Source organism: Drosophila teissieri, chromosome 2R, assembly GCF_016746235.2.
Source record: "Drosophila teissieri strain GT53w chromosome 2R, Prin_Dtei_1.1, whole genome shotgun sequence".
Lineage (NCBI taxonomy): Eukaryota > Metazoa > Arthropoda > Insecta > Diptera > Drosophilidae > Drosophila > Drosophila teissieri.
This window is the reverse complement of record NC_053030.1, coordinates 5,152,726-5,176,809: the sequence shown is the minus strand read 5'-3', so window position 1 is coordinate 5,176,809 and position 24,084 is coordinate 5,152,726. Positions and strand designations below refer to the sequence as shown.

The 24,084-nt window shown below is 42.9% G+C and overlaps 7 protein-coding genes across 9 annotated transcripts; 6 read left to right on the top strand and 1 right to left on the bottom strand.

Annotated features, from left to right (window-relative positions):
- Nucleotides 1-609: 609 nt before the first annotated feature.
- On the top strand, nucleotides 610-3,754 carry LOC122614606 (protein ref(2)P). Its single transcript, XM_043789213.1, has 3 exons — nucleotides 610-1,106; nucleotides 1,793-3,292; nucleotides 3,348-3,754. Exons 1-3 carry the CDS (start codon nucleotides 935-937, stop codon nucleotides 3,491-3,493), a joined length of 1,818 nt encoding a protein of 605 aa, XP_043645148.1. The 5' UTR covers nucleotides 610-934; the 3' UTR covers nucleotides 3,494-3,754.
- On the bottom strand, nucleotides 3,642-5,125 carry LOC122614608. Its single transcript, XM_043789215.1, has 3 exons — nucleotides 4,817-5,125; nucleotides 4,342-4,564; nucleotides 3,642-4,278 (listed from the first exon to the last, which is right to left on the bottom strand). The coding sequence occupies exons 1-3, from the start codon at nucleotides 4,979-4,981 to the stop codon at nucleotides 3,947-3,949; spliced, it is 720 nt and encodes a 239-aa protein (XP_043645150.1). The 5' UTR covers nucleotides 4,982-5,125; the 3' UTR covers nucleotides 3,642-3,946.
- A 1,588-nt stretch (nucleotides 5,126-6,713) lies between these two features.
- LOC122614605 (alpha-2-macroglobulin-like) lies at nucleotides 6,714-14,169 on the top strand. Of its 3 annotated transcripts, XM_043789212.1 has the most exons (8): nucleotides 6,714-6,870; nucleotides 7,694-7,763; nucleotides 9,354-10,085; nucleotides 10,144-10,570; nucleotides 10,638-10,975; nucleotides 11,041-11,594; nucleotides 11,654-13,776; nucleotides 13,852-14,169. In XM_043789212.1, exons 2-8 carry the CDS (start codon nucleotides 7,741-7,743, stop codon nucleotides 14,089-14,091), a joined length of 4,437 nt encoding a protein of 1,478 aa, XP_043645147.1. In that variant the 5' UTR covers nucleotides 6,714-6,870; nucleotides 7,694-7,740; the 3' UTR covers nucleotides 14,092-14,169. The 3 variants fall into 3 exon arrangements, with proteins under 3 accessions (XP_043645147.1, XP_043645146.1, XP_043645145.1); XM_043789211.1 differs by lacking the exon at nucleotides 6,714-6,870 and having other exon boundaries at nucleotides 7,536-7,763; nucleotides 11,657-13,776; XM_043789210.1 differs by lacking the exon at nucleotides 6,714-6,870 and having other exon boundaries at nucleotides 7,537-7,763.
- A 1,156-nt stretch (nucleotides 14,170-15,325) lies between these two features.
- Nucleotides 15,326-18,320, top strand: LOC122614404 (CD109 antigen-like). Its single transcript, XM_043788973.1, has 4 exons — nucleotides 15,326-15,368; nucleotides 15,751-16,083; nucleotides 16,142-18,060; nucleotides 18,119-18,320. The coding sequence occupies exons 1-4, from the start codon at nucleotides 15,326-15,328 to the stop codon at nucleotides 18,302-18,304; spliced, it is 2,481 nt and encodes an 826-aa protein (XP_043644908.1). The 3' UTR covers nucleotides 18,305-18,320.
- Nucleotides 18,321-19,541: 1,221 nt separating this feature from the next.
- Nucleotides 19,542-20,211, top strand: LOC122614609. Its single transcript, XM_043789216.1, has one exon. It carries the CDS (start codon nucleotides 19,542-19,544, stop codon nucleotides 20,208-20,210), a length of 669 nt encoding a protein of 222 aa, XP_043645151.1. The 3' UTR covers nucleotide 20,211.
- Nucleotides 20,212-20,621: 410 nt separating this feature from the next.
- Nucleotides 20,622-21,728, top strand: LOC122614610. Its single transcript, XM_043789217.1, has one exon. The coding sequence runs from the start codon at nucleotides 20,640-20,642 to the stop codon at nucleotides 21,306-21,308; it is 669 nt and encodes a 222-aa protein (XP_043645152.1). The 5' UTR covers nucleotides 20,622-20,639; the 3' UTR covers nucleotides 21,309-21,728.
- A 630-nt stretch (nucleotides 21,729-22,358) lies between these two features.
- LOC122613845 (transmembrane reductase CYB561D2) lies at nucleotides 22,359-23,726 on the top strand. Its single transcript, XM_043788247.1, has 3 exons — nucleotides 22,359-22,698; nucleotides 22,758-22,950; nucleotides 23,352-23,726. The coding sequence occupies exons 1-3, from the start codon at nucleotides 22,393-22,395 to the stop codon at nucleotides 23,660-23,662; spliced, it is 810 nt and encodes a 269-aa protein (XP_043644182.1). The 5' UTR covers nucleotides 22,359-22,392; the 3' UTR covers nucleotides 23,663-23,726.
- Nucleotides 23,727-24,084: the final 358 nt, after the last annotated feature.

The window sequence follows — 24,084 nt, the reverse complement described above, 5'->3', positions numbered from 1 at the left end:
TCCTAGACACAAGGGTTTGTGGATTGTGCTCCAATCCAATCCAGTTCATGAAGCGAAGATTCGTGGGTCACTAACAGGTAATTATGGGTAATATCAGACGACAGGTTGCCAGGTTTCGCATTAAAGGATTGCTTATACATATGTATATAAAATATATATGTTTTAAATATACATACATATCCACCCACAACGTCTCCAGTTCGGCACATCAATACAGAGGGACGCTCCTTGAAACAATTCCTGTCCAGGTTGACCGGTTTGTGGCCGCCCATTTCGTCTAGTACTAATCGATTCGCAAAATCCCCACGCAGAGGTTCGTTTACAAATGTGGCAGATAAAACATAATTTTAGTTGAAATTAGATGTTTTAGCTCTTATTTAGATTGCCAGGATTAATATATGTAAAATTTAAACAGAACGGTTTAAATATTTTGCAGGTTTCGATATCGATAAGAAACTCATGTATGTGTGAACGGTTTTTTCGTGAATATATCGATACTCTGGTGAACTTATAAACTACTAAAAGTAGTGAGTTCGATAGAGCGCCAGTGAAGGCGACGTAAAAATATTGACATTATCGATAACTAGAGTATTATTAACCTTTACCAAAGACCAGCTTTGGCATTACAATACAATTTTGGGAATAGATTAACTAGTGCGGCCCAGCCGGTAGCACCGTGATTTGCAATATTTTGAGCCTCACCTATTCAAGAACCTTCGAGCAACTAGTTCGCATGGTATATAAACCTGCTCCCGCCTCAGCTGCACTTGTATACACAATCGATTGCCCGAACAAATACGACGTAGTAGTCGAGAGCTCCAAATTAAAATAATCCGTCATATAAATTTGCTGCAACAAGTTAAACGAGAATAAACGCGTCAGCACCGATATATATATTTAAACATCTTCCGAAACTATTGAAGACATTGCGAAAATGCCGGAAAAGTTGTTGAAAATAACCTACCACGTCGCTGGACCCCAGAAGAAAATAAATGCATACTTGAGGATGCCCTCCCAGAATTACACCATATTGCGTCGCGAAATTGAGCTGTATCTTTTTCAGGAACGCCAGTTGCCTAAATGCGACGTAAGGACCTTCTGGATCGGTGAGTTCTATATAGAAAATGCAGCAGAATAAAACTGTGTACAACAATAAATGTACATACAAACAGTTATTTGCTGCAGGTACACAAATGCAATCGAGTCCCAAAGGTTGCAACATACATATGTGTGTATGTACATTAGTATATAGTACATACATATATAAGTGCATTCGGCAAAGCAGTGCTGGCCATTTAGATTTAAGTCTAGCTTTTTCTATCTCAAGAATATCCCAATTTATTGCGTTGTTCGCCAAAAAGAAGGGAATCACCCAGATAGTATTGGTGTTCTATGCTTATCATTGGCAAAAATGGGTTGACACATTAGCTGATAAATATTTGTATGGAGCTTTACAGTACAGACGTGGTCAACATAATAGATGCACTGCTCCAAAAATTGCACAATGCCTTTTTAAAATACAAACTTGTTTGATCTTCAAACTTTCTGATTTTTCAAATTATATATTTTGAAAATACATCTTCTAACACACTAGGTTTTAAAGGTTATACAAAATTTAAAAACTATTGAAAAACACATATGTATATACATTCATATATAGATAAAGTGGTTGTGCTGGTATAACCACAACTGTATTTTTATAGTTTGAGCCCTCCGTGATTCAACATCGATAATGAAACTACAATGACTCATAATTGATTTTATTTTCTTCGGTATTTTCGAACTTTTGCAGACACGGATCAAGATGAAATCGAAATAGTCAACCAAAATGACTATGAGATCTTCCTGGCCAAGTGCGAGAGCAATATGCACGTTCAGGTTGCTCCACTGGAGCCCATAGAGGAGCCAAAGGCCACCAAGCAGGAGGGTTCTTCGGCCAACGCTGAAGGTCCTTCCGCCGACGCTCCAAGCAATTTCACAATCCACGACTCCGTTGAATGCGATGGCTGCGGCTTGGCTCCCTTGATTGGGTTCCGCTACAAGTGCGTGCAGTGCAGTAACTATGATCTTTGCCAGAAATGCGAGTCGGCCCACAAGCATCCTGAACACTTGATGCTGCGTATGCCGACCAACAATGGGCCCGGTATGGTCGATGCCTGGTTCTCAGGTCCAGGATTGGGACGTCGCTGTGGTCGGCGCTCCAGGGGACATTGTCCGTTTCAGGAGACAAGCCAGGCATCTCCGGCTGGCGAATCAACCAGGGATAGTCGTCGCGAACGACGTCACGCCCGTCGCCATGGCGGGGTGTTGTCTCAGTTTGTCGAGATGATGACCAACTTGCCGCTGAACGAAACTACGGCCACGGCACCAGCCGAACCGCAGAAGCCGAAGGCTGCAGAACAAACACAAAGTGCTCCACAAGCTGAGCCTACTGTTACCGCTCAAAAGGCAACTGGATCCGAGGCCAAACCAACTGAGCCAAAGAAAATAAACACTGATCAAAGTGTTCCCCCAACCGAAGATCCAGTGACGACTCCGCGGTCCACTGAGCCAACTACTCCAGTGATTAATCTGGACAACCTTTCGCAGATTGTGCCACCCGAGTACATGCGCGCTGGCATCGAAATCCTTAACAATTTCAGCGAAATGTTTGCCAAGATGATCGATCCCACTGATTTGGGTGATTCGGGAATATTTCCACCCTCAATGACTTCCAGTACTGAGAACAAGAAACCAGAAGAGATGGGTCAATCCAGTGCCCAGTCGGCGGCAGCTTCAACCAGCCAGTCAGCTGTTTCGTCTGCTGCTCCATCGGCCAATCAGTCAAATGTCCCATCTGCAAAGCAGTCGGCCACTCCATCAATTTCTGGATCGATCTCTGATGCTCCCCTTGAGACAGAGCCACTGATTTCCAAGCCATCTGATTCGGCACCACTTCCGGCCACCACCAGCGAGACAGAGCAGGATAGACGGCGTTCAGACAGCTTGGATCCAGAGTGGCAGGTCATTGACAATGCTTACTCCGCGAGCAACAGTAATCTAATCAATCTGGACACAACCAACCCCACAGCTTCTACTCAGCAGCCGGTGCGTGATTTTGGTCAGCTTGGCGAACTTTTGCGACAGCATATAAACGAGGAGGCTCGCGTGGAGCAGGCTTCGGCCAATACCCAGACTGCTCAAGTAGACACGGTGAGTACATCGACGTCGACCACATCCGTGGCCACCAATAGTGTCGGCACCTCTCCAGCAGCTCCCGAGGAAAAGCGCACTGTCCCCGTCTACCACACTGGTAAGTGACAACATGAATACCTAATCGTTTTATATTAATTATCCCTCTTATTCAGATGACCGCATCAATCAATCAATCCATGCCATGATGGCCATGGGTTTCAGCAACGAGGGCGCCTGGCTCACACAGCTCCTGGAGTCGGTTCAGGGCAATATCCCAGCAGCCTTGGACGTAATGCATGTCTCGCAGAACCGCAACTAAATATACATATTCAATATCCATATATCTGTTATGTATCTTCAATATCTATCGAACCCAATGAAAAATGGGATTTTACTTTATCGTATCAGTTTACTACGTAGCTTAGTGTTTTCTGTGGTGCTAGATTAATCTCGTAACCAAAAACAAAAAATGTGAAAATGTATTTATTTTATGTTTTAAATAATCAACAACATGTTATCGTATATATACATATTTGTGTGTGAAATTACAATAAAGGCACAATGTGAAAATGATTTAAAATGTCCGTTTTTTACTTAATATGACAGACAACATAAACCTCAGATACGATAATATGTTAAAACGTAATTCATTTGTGGGCTTTTTATTAACAAACTTCAGAGCTCTGATCTGCAACGCACTTTGGGTGATACAAAAATCCACAATACTGTGTTTCGGAATCCACTGAGATAAAACTCGGTTGTTGAAAGAGCCTCAAAGATCTTCTCTAGCTTCTGCTCCATCTGGTGCAATGAAATAATTAGTCGCCAAACCCGCAACATCTCGTACAAATCGTCGAAATTCGTAATTTGCTGTCGTAATGGTGGCAATAAATGTAAAAAATTTGAACAGTTTCTGGTGGTGTGCCTTCCACTGTCGCCGGCCAAATCCCGTGTTATATCCGAACATTTGAGATACCATTAGAGCGAGGAATCCGACCAATCCGAAAAATCGATGAAGCATTTTTAAGGCGAAGCCACCGTTGATGAAATACAGCGGAAGACCGCTCAAAACGCTACCCAGCAAAAAAACACAGCCGATTATACCTGATGGGGAAAGATGGAGGCATAAATTATCATTATATTTGGGGAAAGAACAGACGAACCCACCGTAAAAAGCATGGTTGCTCTTAAAGTGGCGAACAGTGGCATTGGGATCTTCCCGTTTGCGCTCCAGCTTCTGCCATGTCTTGATTCCGATTCCGCCGACTCCGACGAGAAACGCCAAAAGCCCCAGGATGGCGTGCAGGCGGTTGAGGTTCAAAGGACCCAACGAGGACTCCAGATATGTGCTGTTGCGAACCAACAGTGCCTCACCCATGAAAAAAACAAACTATGGAGAAATTAAAGATAGATAGAAATGATTTAGGATGGGTAGAACTATAAGGAGACAGCAAACTAGTTTTTATTTAGGTCTTCCGGATATAGAAGTCTCACTCCATTTTTTAAGCAGTAATATCCTTTATTTGAAACCTTTTAAACATGAAGACATTAGATTACTTGATAACCGTGACCTCAAACTTTCTCTTTTTCATATAAATCTTTAAAAAAGTTTAATATCTGTGAGACAAATCAAAGTACTCACGGCGATCGTGCAGTAGAAGGCATGTCCGGCAGTGTGCACGAGTTTGAGCACCAGGCACTTGTAAACAATGGCTGCGGTAATCCCCGCCAGAAGTATATGCGAGATCAGTGTGCAGAAGCCAAAGTAGAGGCCTCCATAGGAACCATGTAATTCGGCAGATGTCATTATGCTGAAGACGCTTTAGTTGTGGGAAAATCCCTTATCTGCTACGTGAGATTCGCACGTAGAACCGATAAGCCAAGCAGTTGGCCACTACAAACCGAAGATCGCAACCGCTCGTGGCGATTGTTAGAACGCTTTTGAGGTCCTCACAACATGGATCAGCTGGAAAAAGCCATAGCCATCGCCATTGAAAGCTCTCGAGTCGCTCTCGCCGGAGAATTTCGATTCCGTCGGCGAGATCCGAAAAATCACACTTTCAAAGCCAGTGGAGCGCGGCGTTCGCAAAAAGTGACTCAGCTGATCGTGAACGGGGCACGTGTTTTTCACCTTGGGGCGGGAAAGGCGGCAGCGGCCACAGGTGGTCGCGATTGGCATTGCTCTCCAGCTGGACGAAACGCCATTATCGGTATTTTTGGAGCAATCTAAAACCGGATTGGATAATTGACCGGAGTTAATCATGTTATTCACCATGAGTGATTCCCAAAAGCAGAGTCAAGGGAGTTAGCATTTACTAATTAAATAAGTTTTAAAATAACTTACTTAATGTTGGAATGTTGATGGATTTTCGTTTTCTAGTTCTGCCAAATTATATACACATACATACATACACGGAAATATATTAAAGCTATTGCTTAGGTCCACCCTAAATAGTTGTCTATGATGATCACTGTTGTGAAATTGCTAACAAAAGCAAATGCGCGATGAATAAACAGCAAAAACCGAAGCAAATAGAGAGATAAAAAGCGAGCAATGTAATCGAGAATATAACACAATAACACTTCGCTACAGCGCTTTTGAAACTATAAAAATGGAAGGGTTAATTACATGAAGATTTGATGGAAAAGAGTATGTAAGTTTGAGTAGTTCTACGTTATGTATACCTTTGCGTTACCTTAGTCATTTAATTGACTCCATAACAATATAAACCCTGTATGTACATTTGTTCGCATTTATTTACTTTTTTAATTGATCACTGAATAATCGCAAGAGATGTACATAGTCGCATATGTCCATGTATGCATTATTATCTAAAACTTAGATTCCAAAGCCTTTCTACCCTCCAAACTCAAACAATACCGACTAGTGATTTAAAATAATTGAAACATTTTGTTCAGCTTTGCATAGTTTCAATTCTGTAATACATACAATACAGTTCAGGAAATGGTTAAAGATTCAAATATTCTTACATACGTATATCAGCTTTACAATAGATAGTTTTTAAAGGCGTATTTTGCAGTATTACCTTGTTTTGGACTACTTGTTACAAATTAATTAATTGGATTTGCAGAACCAATTCACATCAGTGGAAAATATATTAAAAAAATAATTAAGCCCAATATCTTTGCATGAACCCTCCCAACACAATTTTAATGTGATTACAGGGTATTCAATACAACACTGATGGATTACACCGTACTAAGTCACACGAAAGAAAACCCGAACGGGGAATCACCAAAAAAAAAGCCAAATAAATATATGTATACATATATATACTTCTCGGGCATTACTCATCACTACACTATGTACCCGTTGTATTTTCAAGACAGTGCGAAATATAGGCAAGTGACGTCATTATTCGGCAAATCAAGAGAGCCACAAATACATACATATTTATGAATGCCCCACTGAGGAAACGTCCGAAAACAACAACAGCTGACTCAGAGAGGAGAAGAGAGTTTTCGATATATATAACGCCTAGTCAGTTGGGCACTTTATTCCGATGCAGAAGCCAGTTCCGTTGGCACTGCAAATCAACAAGTCCAAATAATATTGCCCGACACGTCATTCGACACACGGAAAACATAAATATTTGTATTCAATTCAGGGATTCAGGGACTTTACGCGAGATCTTCCCAAATAAATCATTTGGGGTTTTCCAAAAACCAGCTTATGTACGTAAATCATTTATACGGAAAATCTATATCTTAAATTATTGCGGAAACACGAAGCGACAGTTATTGGTGACAATTAAAGTGTTAATTATCGAAAAACCCCACACGAAATATACAAAAGTTGTTATAATTTGAGTATTGCATGACCATAGTTCTGTGACAAATACCTGAAATATCACCCATGGGTAATCACTCGGCCCACGGGCAATACCCACTTTCTGTTCTTCTATACAAACACGTATATTTTTTCGCCCTGATTTCCTTTATATAGATTTATGAAATATGATGAAATTCAAAACATTAATTTTTACAAGTTTTTAGCAGTAAATTCCAATAAATCCTTTTTGCAATCCAATTATGAATGATATTCCAGCTGAAACTGGTCCAAGTGAACACTCACGAATGAATATTCAAGTGCCGGCGTTTTTTGTGGCCAGTGTTATGTTATTGTTTGGGTTTTGTTTGCCCAACTCCCGTCCGTCATCGATTTCAGTGGGCACATAAGCGTGTGTACATACATACATACACTGCCAGTTTTATTTACTTATAATTTTTATCAGTTTGTTTTTACGACTTCGCTCGCCTCATTGGAACTCGGCTTCGTCTGCCGCGCTTGGGATTTTAGAGTCGCTCGGTGTTATAACAAATCCGTGGGGCATCGAACCGAACCAGTCCCAGCTCGGCTCTGAGCCCAGTCGGTCATAGTCGCGCTTACCAAATTTCCGCAAGAATCGATCCCGCATTATAGCCTTATAATATCTGTGCTTTTATTTTCCTTCCCGCCCTCCTTTGACCACCAACGCAATCGAAATGCGTCGCGCAGACGCTTTTGCTGTCACGGCTTGTGGGATTTTGGCCCTGCTGCAGACGATGGAACCGGTAAAAGCAGAGGGGTAAGTCAATATACCACTTACTATATGATCAAATCGGTCGAAATACACAGCTACGGCCAGCGTATTAGTAGAATCGGGCTCGCGAATAGCGAAAATATAGGGGAATATATCAAACCCGAAGTGCTATATACCACAGTTCTTTGCAAAGATGGTCTATAAAACGTATTGTTCCTTACTTCGTGGAAATAACGGTCGATAATTTGAATAAAAATGGATGGCCAAAATGCTTAACCGTTTTCCTAATATGCTAGTGGTTGGCTTACCATCTTACTTGAACATTTAAGTATAGATTACTAATATCCAACCCATATTATATATGTTTAATGCTTATTACCACTATTATTTCCACAGCCATTGTATGGTTGTCGGTGAATACTTCAATTAATTAAGTATGCATATAGACAGATAGGGCGGCTTTTAATGAACATCAAGGTAATTAAGTTGTTTTGAATACGCAAAATCACGTATTAACTTAATTTTTATTTCATCTGGCTTGCCCTTGGTTTTATAGGAGAATCTTTACTGTTTTTACAAATCCCTAACTATACCACTATGCGTGCTCTATTTGCTCTATATATTTCAAATAACAAATGACAAACATCGTTCCTTATCACACCTTTGTTTTAAATTTCACTGTGTTTGCCCGTCCGCGTGGTGACGATGAGCACCGAGAGTGTGGAATTTAGGGATACTACTGTACAGAGCTTAGATTCTCCTGAAATAATGTTTTTTATTAAATTTTGAGTTGAAGGTGCCATCCCCACTTTAATCTCACCTTGTTGAGCTGAACTTGGCGTGGCTGAACATGTGATGCTAATTGAGTTTCACTGCAAGCCATTTTGAATATGGATTTTTTAATTTTTTACTCAAACAAGAGGAACACGTCAAATACTTTGGCTTAATGGTTCCGTTGATAAATCTGTCACACGATCTTAACATATATCTGTATATCTTTACGTTCCCTGTAGTTATTAGTAGCTACAAACGAATATAAATGTGAGTGAATACACTTAAAAGTCTCAGAAGATTGAATTATACCATAAACGCCTCGAACAAAGCTAATCAAAAGAAGATAATGATGTTCACGCTAACAATTTTGGTGTACGTGTACGAGGGCTGTAAGTGCAAGAAAACAGGCTTATCGTAAAAAGCTGGAATTATGTAATCTCTGAGCCGGTTTCATACTTTTCAGTAGAAGATCAGGTTCCCGGAACATTATCCGGTATATATATATATATTTTTTAATATTTACTGTCACAGATCAACAAAAACCATTACTCACAAACTTTAACAGAACCTCGGATTGCCTTTTAAAGATTGGATTCATTATCAATACGAGGTTAATGGTGCCGTTTAAGATTTTAAGCTTCATGTTTGTGCTTGCCTACAGATTAGACAAAATAATTTTATTTTTAAATACTTAGGGATGGGTCAGGAACTGATGTTTTACATATTGATAGCTATAGCTACTATAACTAAATGCAATACGCCCCAAAAAATACGAATAATTTATAAACAAAATTTACATATTCAAACGGATCGGGGTTTTTTTTTAAGAAAATAATAATTTGACGTCTTCTTCGATTCCAGTATGTACACCATTGTGGGTCCCGGAACCATCCACTCCCACCGGGACTACAATGTGGCCGTGGCTGTTCATCAGACCAAGGAGCCCGTCACCCTTAAAGTGGGCATCACTGGACCCTCCTACAATGAAACTGAAACCGTGGAATTAGCCACTGCCGATGAATTCAAACAGATCACCTTCAAACTGCCTCCGTTGGAGTCGGGTGAATATAATCTGACGGCGGAGGGCGTCAAGGGACTGGAGTTCAAGAACTCCACCAAGTTGAACTGGGAAAACTTCAAGCCATACATCAAAATCCAGACCGACAAGGGAAAGTACAAGCCCGGTGATACCATCAACTATCGAGTGATCTTCCTGAACGAGAACCTGCTGCCGGATACCGCCGAGGATGAAGTGGTGGTTTGGTTTGAGGACTCCAAGAGGAATCGCATCAAACAGGAGAAACACATTAAAACCACAGGTGGCGTCTACACTGGCAAATTCGAGCTCTCCGAGTTCGCCACATTGGGCTCCTGGTCCCTTCAGGTTCAGAACGGAGAGCAGCAGTCAGACGGAGGCATTTACTTTGGTGGTCGGAGACCATTCGGAGGATTTGGTCACAGCTGGCGTCGGTCGGATGAGCGGGTTAACTTTGAAGTGGAGAAGTACGTGCTGCCCAAGTATTCCGTCAAAATGGATGCCACGCAGCAGGTTTCGGTGCGAGATGGCGAGTTCAATGTCGTCCTGAAGGCCAAGTAAGTATTACCTGAAGTTTGATGTTTTAGGACGTTTTAATATCAGTGGTAACCCCAGCTATACCTATGGTAAACCAGTGAATGGTAAAGTTCTTGTCAATGTCCATCTGGATTCGACGAGCATTTGGCAGAATGTGGATGGCAAGACAGTGCAAACGGACTACCCCGGACATTCTGTTGTTGGAACCGCCGACATGGTCGGTGGCAAGGCGAAGTTGACCATGGATCTCAAGGACTTCGCCAGTTATCTGCCGCACAAGACCTCGTCTTCATATGCCCAGATTACGGCCACCGTGGAGGAAGACTTCACCGGCGTGAAGCTTAATGAAACAAGCGGTGTGCAGCTGTATCCCTATCGGTATGAGATGTCCTGCACTGACTACTCCACCTGCTTCTCCTTCAAACCCGACAAGGAACACGAACTTAACTTTAAGATTACATATGTCGACGGTACACTTATTACAGATTCCAAGTCTGTTGTGAAGGTGGGTTAGAAATCTTAGAGATTTTATTCTTTATTCATTGCGACCCTTAATTCATATTTAACTTTAGGCCAAGTTCACTGAAGGAATTCGACGCAATTATGGTTTCTATAACTTTGGAGTTGATCATCAAGAACCGGAATTGCCCAAGATTGAGAAAAAAACGTTCGTGTTTGAGAGCCATTTGAATAAGTCCAGTGTGGCGCCTTTCAAGGTGGTTCTTCCCGATTTGCCGGATATCGCCAACTTTACTCGTTACTATAGCATTGAGTTAGAGTTTGTCGATGAAACACGAGAGCTGTACACCACCTATCCCTACAGGGAACCAAAAAATATTGAGAATCCCAGCACTGAAGAGGAAAAGGAGTGGTTCAGGGCCGAAGTGCAGAGGCCCAAAGATGTCTGGAAGTAAGTTCACGGTTGACTAAGGGTTCCATGGTTTTTACTAACCATTTATAATACTTGTATTGCAGCCTTAAGATCGGTCAGGAGTATCAAGTAACCCTCAACTCAAGTCGACCGCTCAATTACTTTGTGTACAACATTGTGGGACGTGGAAACATATTAGAAACGAAACGTGTGGATCTCGCGGAACCCCAAAAGACAGTCAACGTCACCATAAAGCCTTCTTTCCTCACTGCACCCAATGGTCGGGTGTACTTCTACTACGTGGACGAGACTGGAGAGTTCCGATATGCCGAGGAAACATTCAGTGTGGAGGTGGAACTGCAGAACCAAATTGAAATCAAGGCTCCCGAGGAAGTGAAACCGGGTGCCGACGTTGCACTGGAGATCAAGACGCCGGCAAAGTCGTTCGTTGGTTTGTTGGCCGTCGATCAGAGTGTCCTCCTGCTGGGCAACAACAACGATTTGAACAAGGAATCTTTCAACTGGCGTCTAAATGGCTATGACACCTCCACTCCCTGGCAGGGTGGATACTCCTACTACCCCGGAGAACGGTCTGGAGTCGTGACGATGACAAATGCCTATTTCTTCTATAATCGCACCGCTCCCGTCTACCATACACGTACGTATATCTGTACTATAATAATAATGAACCTTAATTGCAATTATTAAAAGCTACAGAAGGATTTGGTGGAAGCAGTTTCGCCGTAAGGAAGACAGCAGTGGCACAAGACAGTCCAGTATTCCACTCCACGACCGCCGCCCTTGGTGCTGCAGCACCTCAAGCCGAGGGATTCTCCGCCGATAGTGCATCTGCAGCGCCAGTAGTGCGAAAGAATTTTGCAGAGACCTGGATCTTTGCCGATATCGAAAGCACTGAGGAGGAGGTCTTCAAGTGGGTGAAGACCATACCCGACACGATCACTAATTGGGTGGTCACTGGTTTTTCACTGCATCCGCAGAAGGGATTGGGTGTCACCAATGATCAGACACACATCAAGACATTCCAGCCGTTCTTTGTCTCCGTACGATTGCCCTACTCTGTGAAGCGAGGTGAGGTGATCAATGTACCGGCTCTGGTGTTTAACTATCTGCCCAAGACACTGGACGTGGAACTGACGCTGGACAACGAGGATCAAGAATACGACTTTGTGGATGCCTCGAATGAGGTGATTGGTGACCAGAAGCGTACGCAGAACATCAGAGTGGGAGCCAACGAAGCGGCTGGAGCCTCATTTTTGATCCGACCCAAGGTCATTGGAAATATTTTGCTTAAATTCAAGGCTATCTCACCACTGGCCGGAGATGCTATACACAAGCCGCTAAAGGTAATCCCCGAAGGTATTACCCAGTACCAGAACAGGGCATTCTTTATCAATCTTAAGGATACGGGTGAGTTTAATAACACCTTCGAGCTGGAAGTGCCGGAAGATGTGGTTCCCGATTCCGAGCATGTGGAATTCGGATTGGTGGGCGATCTCTTGGGACCAGTGGTCAAGAACCTTGAGAACCTTTTGCGATTGCCCAGCGGTTGTGGTGAGCAGACCATGTCCAAATTGGTGCCCAACTATCTGGTGAGGGATTACCTGAAGAGCATCAAGAAACTCACACCTGCCTTGGACACTCGCATCAAGAGAAATCTCCAGGAGGGCTACCAGAATATGTTGCACTATCGCCACGACGACGGCAGCTTCAGCTCCTTTGGGCCCACCAAGTGGAGGGAAGAGGATCCGGTGCGCAATGGTTCCACCTGGCTGACAGCCTATGTCCTGCGATCGTTTAGCAAGATCAAGGATATAGTTGACCTGGATGAGCAGTTCTTGGCCAAGGGCTACGACTTCCTACTAACTCGCCAGGCAGAAAATGGAAGCTTCACGGAACATGGAGAATATTTTTATGGCTCCCAGCGATCTCTATTGACCTTGACCGCAAATTCCTTGCTTGCCCTGCTGGAGGAGGAAAAACCGAACCAGGCTGCTATTGACAAGGCAGTAGCCTACCTAAGCGCTAACACCGCAGGGTCTACAGAGCTTCTGCCAAAATCTATTGCCATTTATGCCCTGCAAAGGGCTAAGGCGCCGGAAGCTGCCAAGCAGGTGGCCAGTCTTAAGTCCCTGGCCAAACAAGAGGACGATCGCACATGGTGGACCGAGGATCTGGATAAGCTACGTGCCTCCAAAAACTGCGGACGCTGGTGGTGTTGGGTTTGGAGTCAGGACGTGGAGATCACATCATATGCACTGCTTTCCCTTCTGGAATCTGACCAGGAGACAGCCGACACTGTTCTGAACACCGTTCGCTGGTTGATCGCCCAACGAAATAGCTTCGGAGGATTTGCCTCCACACAGGATACGGTTGTGGGCCTCACCGCCCTCATTAAGTTCGCAGAGAAGTCGGGCTACGAGGCGGCCAAATGGGAGGTGACCGTTTCCAACAAGGGAAAGCGTGAAAAGTCCGAGAAGCTCACCACATCGGAGGAAAACGACCTGCTGCTCCAGACTGTCGAGTTCCCACAGGGCACCAAGTCGCTTGAGTTTAAGGCCAAGGGCACTGGAGCTGCTATGGTCCAGATAAGCTACCAATACAACGTGGTGGAGAAGGAGCCGAAGCCTAGCTTCAAGGTTCAGACCACCGTGTTGCCGGAATCGTCGCCAGCCAAACTGGAATTAAGCGTTTGCGTGGACTACGTGGAGGAGGGCAAGTCCAAGGAATCCAACATGGCCATCCTTGAGGTATCCCTGCCATCTGGTTATACTGCTGATGCAGATAGCTTTAATGACATCCGAGACATCGAACGTGTGCGGGTAAGTTTCAGGCTCCTTAGTAACTCTACACTTTTCTCTTCATCTAAAAATCATCTATAAATAATCCCCTTGCAGTTGGTGGAAACCAAGAACGGTGACTCCGTGGTAGTTATATACTTCGAGAATCTGGCCAAGAACGAAAACCAATGCATTCCCATAGAGGCCTACAGAACCCATGCGGTGGCCAACCAGAAGCCATCTTCGGTGGTCCTCTACGATTACTATGACACGAACAAGAAGGCCACCGAATACTACTCCATCGAGTCGAAGCTTTGCGACATTTGCGAGGGTGACGAGTGCAAGAGCAAGTGCTAGAGTATCCAAACCAAACGAACCAATAATACTTTCTATCCTTACTTCAAATAAAATTGTGATTATAATGTATATACAAAATGTCTCTTTTACTACTTTGGGTAAAATAAGGGTTCTAACGTAGTGACGAAGCGCATCAGAGAGTGTGCTAAGGCCTCCGGCATCCAAATATAATCTTAGAAACAGTTTGAAAGCACCATAAACTAATTGATTGTCCTTGACTGGCAGTCACTTAACGGTTTGTGAGATAGTAAATAAAATACATTGAAATTGTTAGTTTTGAACTAGGGTGCCGTTTAAACTAACAGGGAGGAGAAAGAAAAGTGCGAATTTACCTATCAACCCGGTGACACAATTCACTTAGCCAACTGCGGCTAAGTCTAAGCACAGACAAAATGGCTATCCTTTAGAAGGATGAGAATTGTGACAATTACAATATAAGTAGCTAGGCCACTCCAAACAAAAGCTGGAGTATTAAACACGACGAAAGACTGTACAATGGGATAGACGAAAGACCGTATGAGTTGCGTATGCTTATGGTTACTAACTATTTGACAAATACCAAGAAATTGCAGAATCAAATATATTCAAAGGTGTTTATTTGATAAACGAACCCTCTCAATATAAAATAAGTGTTCAGGACTTGTTCAATCCCTTAAATCTTACTAACACTTAATCCTCTTTCTTAAATGAAAATGGAGTCATTTGGGGACGTTTCGGAGTTACAACATCGAGATAGGTAAGAAAGTCTGGAATTATATTATTATCTCAAAAGAAACCATGAGTTGCATAAGCAGAAGAACAGGAAAGACTGGTAGCATGCAGTGGTAAATAAATTACTTTTTAACAGTCAAGGCTCTGCTTTGGTGGACATTGGTTCTCTTCTACATCCATTAAAGGAAAAGAAGCAAAGCTATTAGGTGCCATTTGGATTTTGTAAGGAACCGGGTTTTCTAGATGAACTTGTTGGGTTCATAACAAACAATTCCAAATTGTGGCTACTGGTGCCATAAAGGTCAATTGGGATTACAAAGTAACTGTGGCTGTTCACTACATCAAAAAACCTGTTACCCTGAGAATCGGTATTGCAACAGATTCCTAATATGAATCCCAGTTCGCGCATCTCCCCACAGCAAACGACCTTGAAGAGGCCATATAACCATTGCAGAAGGCAAAGGTGCAAGATTCCGATAGCAACCAACCGATTCATACTAACTCAAATTGATTGCCTGTCATGATGAAGGTCAAATCTGGTCAAATCGGATATGCCAGAATCAGAAGTCTGCATCACCCGATGTTTATTTGGTGAGAAAAATAACTTGGGAACTATCGCCTTCAATCCCGGGCAAACTTAATAAGAACTCAGTCATATCCATATCGAACAATATGCCATTGCTGCAGACGGTTAACTTTGCCCAGCAAAACCAGGTCCCTGGAGTTCCATGCTAAGGGCACGAGGAGATTTCATTCAGATAAGCTATCAGTGTAATGTTCTTAAACAGCACTCGAACCCCAGTTTCCAGATTCAGGTCACTGTTCTGCCGAAAATGTCGACAGCCAATCTGGATTTTGACGTTTGTGTAGACTACGTGGCAAAAGACACGTCCAAGAACTCCAAGTTGACCATTTTGGAGACCCTGCTCTTCGCAGTTGGTTGAGAAGAAGAAGTCAAGCTAAGAATCAGAACAGAACCCAATTCCCTTGTCGGCATCTTGGCGGTCGAAGAAAGGATTTCAGGGAGGATAAAGACAGATAACATAAAACATGACGATATTGATTATCAGTTTTATGCCAACAAACTGTCAAATATTTTGTCATTTGCCAAGCCCTCAACGGAACTTCCCAGAAATCATGAAATAAACATGTCGTACTTAGAAGAGAAACTTAACGATGTTCATTTGCACACCTACCACGACGTTCCCGGATCGCGGCTTGGTCTCGTCACCATGACAAACGCCCAGATTAAGAAAAGAATCTTTCGATACTTCGACATGGGTAACTATATATACATATTTAGTTATAGGAGAGTCTTAATGGCATTTATTTTATGCAGACAAAGACGTTTCCGCGCGTGCGATATCTACCAAAAAGGGCAAGTCTGCAATACGATATCCTTTGAAAACCACTGAGTCTTGGCTGTTTTCGGATATACAAAAAGTCAGAGAAAGGGTGACGGACATGGAAATAAAGCTTCCCGAGACCTTGGGCACCTGGATAGTCAAGGGGTTTTCTTTGCACCCTGAAAAAGGTTTGGGCGTCTTCCAAAGTAACTTCACACAAATCAGAACAAGCAAGCCCTACTCGCTCTTTATTCATTTGCCGTACTCAGTGAAACTAGGAGAAACGGTCAAAATTCCGGTTCTGATCGTCAACCATTTACCGGACCTATTGAAAGTCGAGTTAGCACTGGACTTCGAAGCTAATGACCTTCGTGATTCCTTGGAACATAGTCAAACACAACTAATGGAAATCGAGGAGTATGGAGCCAAAAGCGCGTTCGTAAATTTCTGCCCCAACTATACGGGAAACTTTATTCCTCTCGAATTTTCAGCAATCTCTTCAGTTCAAAATATTACTGTTGATAAGTCGCTAAGGGTTATTAAAGACAAATTAAATGTCAGTACCGAATATAGCCATCGCGCTATCTTAGTGAATTTAAAGGAGAATCAGGACTACAAGAGCACCTTCCAATTTGATCTCCCAAATTCCAGATTGGTCGAGTTTACTTTATTCAGTGACCCTCTCGGTCCGATCCTCCAAAACTTGGATATTTCAATACCGGGTGGCACTGGCGAGCTGACCATGTCTAAAATGGCAGTTAACTTCTTGGTGTGGAGCTACCTTAATCGAACCAAAAAGCTCGATGGAGCTTTGGCCACTCGAATCAAAAATAATTTAAGAGAGGGCTATCAGAATATACTGAACTTTTGGCACAGAGATGGGAGCTTTAGCTACTTTGACCCTCCGCAAGCCAACGGTTCCATCTGGTTAACCTCTTACGTCCTGCGTTACCTAAGCGATATTGAGGCAGTCATATATATAGATCGTTCAATTCTGCAAAAGGGTTTCGGATTTCTGCTGAGCCATCAGCATGAAGATGGAAGTTTCACGGAGGATTTGAAATACTTTTCAAGGTCCGGCAGTTCTCTTTTCTTCACATCCAGTGTACTGTTGGCTCTTCAGAAACAAGCCAAGCCCAACACGGAAGCCATAAGCAAAGCGGTGGCTTTTCTTAGATCTCAGCTCGAGGAAACAGGCTTATCACTGGCCAAGTCAATGGCCATATATGCATTGCAAAAGTCGCAGGCCCCGGAATCTGACAAACTTTTGGCGCAACTTAGATCCGTGGCAAAGCAGGAAAATTACCAAATTTGGTGGGCGGAGGATGTGCAGGACAGAAGCCTTCAAGATGTGGAGATCACCTCATATGCCCTGCTCTCCCTCATGAACTCGGAAATGGATGTGCCAGAGTCAGCAATCCGCACCGTTCGATGGCTTTTGGCCCAGAGAAATATTTATGGAGAATTCGACTCCAGCCAGAAATCCGTTATTGGTCTTACAGCTCTGATTGAGTTCGCTGAAAAGTGGGGCTACAATCCAAGCGCTTGGGAAGTGAGCATCAGCAGCGAAGACATATCCCAAAAATTTATCCAAAGCAATCTTTTGACCCAGTCGATTAACTTCCCTCAAGGCACCAAATTCCTGGAGGTTCAGGCAAGGGGAACTGGAGCAGCTCTCATCCAGATTAGCTATGCGTATGACTTCAAGGAAAAAGAGGTTAATCCAAGCTTCAGTATTCAGACTACGGTCAAACCGAGTTTGTCATCGAAAATGGAGCTGGTCGTGTGCGTGGAGTTCGTGGAGAAGAGCACAAATGACTCCGATATGGTCGTTTTGGAGGTGTCCCTGCCCTCCGGATACAGCTGGGATAAATCAAGCTTTAAGAATATTCGTGATGTCGAAGGAGTTGGGGTGAGTTTAGCAAAATTTGTATAATAATAGACCCTAAAATTATCAATTTTTTCCGCAGTCCGTTGATACCAAGAATGAAGACTCCGTGGTCATCGTCTACTTTGAAAGTCTGGCCAAGAATGAAAATAAATGCATTCCCGTCGAGGCGTACAGAACACTTGAAGTGACCAATCTTAAGCCTTCCAGTGTAGTTATCTATGATAATTATGGCCGGAAGGCAACCGAATATTATCAACTTAAATAGGAGCTCAGCGACTTTAGAGGCACTTAAAGTCCCAGTTTCGAGTCCCCAGCCTCATAAATCAAGCTATGTCATTTTAATCGGGGCACCTAGCTTTCTACAGCCCACATTTTTATGGTACAACTCGAAGTTAAATCCAATATACCTTAATCACCTTCAATGTCAGATCGTAGATACGAATCTGCTGAGTCAGCAATAAATATTTGTAAACATTGCGCTAGCAAATTGGATCGCAATGTGTATGGTTTATCAAAACCGCAGTGCTTACTTAAGGCGCGTGGATGGTTTAAAAATTCTCAGTCTGTTAGTCGCTTAGTGACTGGCTAAAATTCAACCTGTCTACCCAGACATTTGGCCCAAAGACATCAACAGTGTTTCTGTATATTCAAGTAGGTGGTAACTTTTATCTGGTACGTGCGATTTTGCATTTCGATAAGGCGCTGGTGACTTGCGATCCGATGGGAGGACTACATTAGTATTATGTATATTATCAATGAGTGGAACCAGAGTGGGCCAGTACTCGAGTGACGAGAGTCTAATTAATATTAATAACCCCTCTAAATTTAGCCCCTGGTTCATGACGTTTTCGGGTAATGGTCAACGTGAGTGCGATCGCATAGTCGAGCGCCCCTGAATGGTAATCCTCCGTTACTTTGGTTTCGAAAGCCCCAACATCAATGGGTGAATGCATGGATGTCGATAAGGTCGATTAGATCTCCTGGCCCACGATACTGCGAACGTGTACATGCAGCGCCGACCACTTAATAATATTGTATAATCCTTTAAGTCTGCTGCATTAGAATGAGGCACCCAAAATGTTTCGCTGATAGCCCGATAGCAAACAAATTGTACGCCAGTCTAGTGAAAGTCACAAAGCTACGGTGAAGGCAATAAAAACCTCAGTTCCGCATAGTGCGTTGTAATAGCAAAAGGAAGTTTTCATATGGAAGAATCCTTAAAAATCATTTGAATTAACGGAAAAAAGGAATTCATAAGGAATATATTTAATCCATTTCAAGAGACGAGAATAGAAACTCAAAGGCCTAAACATTATTTATAACCGTTGTGAAACTAGGTGGAAATCAAAATTACAACCTTTGCGAAATTAAACTGAAGCTCTTGTGAATCTTATAGTACAGTGTTTGTGAACTTAAAATTACTAATTTCTTGAAATTAAAATTACTAATTTCTTGAAATTGCAATTACAATTTCTGTGAAATAATTCCAAGGTAGCGCCACAATGAGCGATGAAAAGTCCAAACCAACGTCAGTGCTGCAGCATATAGAATCGGCGCTATATGTGATCAACCAGCTGTGCATAGGATTCGTCACCATTTGGGTCAGCTGGACCTGTTTGCGCCAGGACCTCTCGGGAATTCGCCTGCATGCCTGGCTGGTTACCTTCGGATTTGTGTTCCTAATGGCCGAGGGAATGATGTGCTTCTACGACGGTAGTTGGCTAACGGTGCGTTACTCCCGAAAGTACAAGACTGCCTTTCACGTGGTCCTTCAGATCCTGGGGGGCGGCATGGGCATGGCCGGCTGTTTGATCCAACTAATACGTGACGATTGGGCAATCAGCGTCACGTTGCATGCACGCCTGGGTTTCGCCGCCTTCATCCTGTGCCTGATCTCATTGCTGAGTGGACTTGTCGCCTTCCTGGCGAGATGCCTGAGCAGGACCATCTCACCTTTGGTCAACAAGACCTTCCACGTGGTCCTCAGCTTTGCCGCCTTCGTCATCGCCATGATGGCGCAGTTTTACGGATACACGCAGACTGGAATTTTCAGGGGCCAAGGCCAGGATTTCGTTGTTCTCATGCAGGTCGTCACTATGGTCCTAATGGTCCTAACCAGCATTGGCGCCATTACGTCCCTGTACCAGAAACTTGGTAGCTTGGCCAGTTAAAAACGCTCGACATCTATCTTTTATCCTGTATATGGTGCATTTTGAGCTAAGCTAGACTATTTGTTATTCATATATTAATGTAAAAACCTCAGTTCCGCATAGTGCGTTGTAATAGCTAATGCACGGCGGATCGCTAGTCAAAAGGCAGTTTTCATATGCAAGAATCCTTAAAAATCATTTGAATTAACGGAAAAAAGGAATTCATAAGGAGTATATGTAATCCATTTCAAGAGACGAGAATAGAAACTCAAAGGCCTAAACATTATTTATAACCGTTGTGAAACTAGGTGGAAATCAAAATTACAACCTTTGCGAAATTAAACAGAAGCTCTTGTGAATCTGATAGTACAGTGTTTGTGAAATTAAAATTACTAATTTCTTGAAATTGCAATTACAATTTCTGTGAAATAATTCCAAGGTAGCGTCACAATGAGCGATGAAAAGTCCAAACCAACGTCAGTGCTGCAGCATATAGAATCGGCGCTATATGTGATCAACCAGCTGTGCATAGGATTCGTCACCATTTGGGTCAGCTGGACCTGTTTGCGCCAGGACCTCTCGGGAATTCGCCTGCATGCCTGGCTGGTTACCTTCGGATTTGTGTTCCTAATGGCCGAGGGAATGATGTGCTTCTACGACGGTAGTTGGCTAACGGTGCGTTACTCCCGAAAGTACAAGACTGCCTTTCACGTGGTCCTTCAGATCCTGGGGGGCGGCATGGGCGTGGCCGGCTGTTTGATCCAACTTATACGTGACGATTGGGCAATCAGCGTCACGTTGCATGCACGCCTGGGTTTCGCCGCCTTCATCCTGTGCCTGATCTCATTGCTGAGTGGACTTGTCGCCTTCCTGGCGAGATGCCTGAGCAGGACCATCTCACCTTTGGTCAACAAGACCTTCCACGTGGTCCTCAGCTTTGCCGCCTTCGTCATCGCCATGATGGCGCAGTTTTACGGATACACGCAGACTGGAATTTTCAGGGGCCAAGGCCAGGATTTCGTTGTTCTCATGCAGGTCGTCACTATGGTCCTAATGGTCCTAACCAGCATTGGCGCCATTACGTCCCTGTACCAGAAACTTGGTAGCTTGGCCAGTTAAAAACGCTCGACATCTATCTTTTATCCTGTATATGGTGCATTTTGAGCTAAGCTAGACTATTTGTTATTCATATATTAATGTAATGTTATTATAAGGATATAACTAAGAACTAAGAGAACAAAAGTCCGAGTAAACAATGTGATTACGATTTAATTAAAGTAGTGAACAATGTGCAACTCATGTGCAAAAGATAAATGTTATAAAACCCCTCAACAGCATTAGGTATGCAACGTATTTTTGAGGGGTTAGCAATCCCTCCAATTCTAAAGCTTTCTTTGTGGGTTTTTAATGTTATTGAAAAAGATAAAAAAGCAACGTACTTTTGGAAAAAGAACAAAGCACCCAATTTTATAAAACATACTATGTATTTAAAAAATGGAATTTCGAGGACACAACCCTTTGTGGAATCGTATGCTTACTGAGAACTGGTCTGGCTTGTAATAAAATATCGATTTTAAATGTGTCGATGTACCTAGGTATATGCATTGATATGATTTAGAATGACCATTAACAGCGCTAGTATACCAAACACTACTTTTTACCTGTTAACACATATTTACGCTACACTGCCATCACTGTTGCATTGCACATTTGCATCGTTTAGTGTTGATAAGTGCAAATTGATACGAATACCTAACGCATTTAAACTCTTCGCGCCATCGGAAATTTGAAAAAGGCATACGAGCGAAGGCCTAGTTGCGGTTTGGCTGCACTTTGATAGCTTCCCGGAGCGTAAACCGATATGATTAGGAATGAAAAGTTAAATAATCTTGTGGTCAAGTCCAGTCAACTTGTAAATGACGCTGCAAGAATGGCTTCGCCAGTTGTTCATAAACAGTCGACCAAATGAATTGATTAATCAAGTTCATTGGGCGTATCGGTCGAATACTAAACCTTTAATTGCTGTCGTAGCATGAGCACACGGCTGGTTTTGCCCAATAATAAATAGTTTGCCGTAATTTGTCTGTGAAAAGTGGCAGGCAGTATTATCAGTCGACAAATGTATAAATGTTAACACGAAAATAACATTATTTCAGCACACTGATAAAGGCTGGCAAGCGAAAAACGGAAAACTGGAACTACAATGTCCGAGAGTCAGCAGCCGGTGCTTAGTAGAACGCAGTCATCCGTCGACTACGGCAGCACGATCCGGACGGAATCGCTACGCCGACCCACATTTATTCCGATCGAATCTCCGCGTCGCTATTCCAAAATGGCCCAAGGTTCCCTGTCCGGTCACGAGGGCCAGAACCGCCTTCAAAAATTGGAGTACTTTCTGAACGTTTTGAACCAGATGTGCATTGGATTCGTCACCATCTATATTTCCTACCTGACGCTACGAACAGGGCTGTCTGGCACGGGTCTGCATGCCTGGCTGGTTACCATAGGGGTAAATAGTTTGGGATTATCACCTTCTAAGCGGGCACTGAAGATCATCCAACACCACAGTTCTCCTTCTTCATGGCCGAGGGCGTTATGATCCACTACGGCGGAAATGTGCTGACAAACGGATACAAGCGCCAAACGAAGACCACCATACACTGGGTGCTTCTGACTTTGGGAGGCGGTTGCGGGGCAGCTGGTGCCCTTATCAAAATGATTCAAAAGGGGTTTTTGCTGCAATCGACACATGGGAGGCTGGGTGAGTTCAGCACAAGCACGCAATGCCTGCTATATAGCAGCAGATGTTCGATTCAAAACTCAGTGATAGATCCTCGTATTCTTTTTCTTTTGTGGTTCCCATAAAATATTTAAAGGTTCATAAATTAAGCTATTCCAAGTTATATTTCCCTGTATAACATACATGTGTGTTTGTTAGAATATCAAAGAACTAGTATTTTAACACAACCGTTTTCTATCATACGCCCCTACAGAATTAGTTTATTAGAATTTAGTTTTACAATAGGCTAGATATTTTATCGCATTTTTATCAGCTTTTAGCGGTAAAAAGCGGTACAAATCTTTAGAGAATCCTTTCTCGGTATTTAATATCGGCATTACACCTAACAGGAACTGACTTATATACTCGCTCTTCGTTAACAGGGATGACTGCCTTCATACTGTGCATTCTGGCCATGTCCTCGGGCTTGGCGGCACTTTTCTCCGCCCGCATAAAGAAGCTTATCACACCATTGCTGAACAAGACGTTCCACAACTTCCTGGGATTCGCGTGCTTCGTAATCGCACTGGTAACCCAGTATTACGGCTATCAGACTGGATACTTCAAGAGCCGTAGTGAGACAGATTTCCAAATCCTGATGAAGTGCCTCACCCTCATATCGTTGGTTCTGTCTAGCTACGGACCGATGAAAGCACTCTACCAGAAATGCAAAAATATATTCAACCAGTTTTAGATAGGAGGAAAAGTATCGCTCGAATGTACGTAGATAAATAAATGTAATTCTTCTTAAAAATTCATTTTTTCGACCTATGCAAATATTCCTAAAACGACACACAATCGTCTAATTCTTATTAGGTACAGTGTGTTTACGACTATTATGACTATTAATTATTTTAACAATACCTCATTAGGGAAAAACCCGGTGAATAAGCGGTCAGAACTTTCTTGTCTTCAAGTATTCAACTATAAAAGATGTAGAACCCCCTTTTGATTAACAGCTGATAAGGCCCGAAAAATGAATGAATGGACTATTAGATATGCTGCAATCTGGTTACATTATTGTTGACCAACTCACTTATAAAGCAAGCACCTTAGTTAATCAATCAAAACGTTCAACTGATAAATTTAGTTATACAATTAATTAAGTTCTTATTA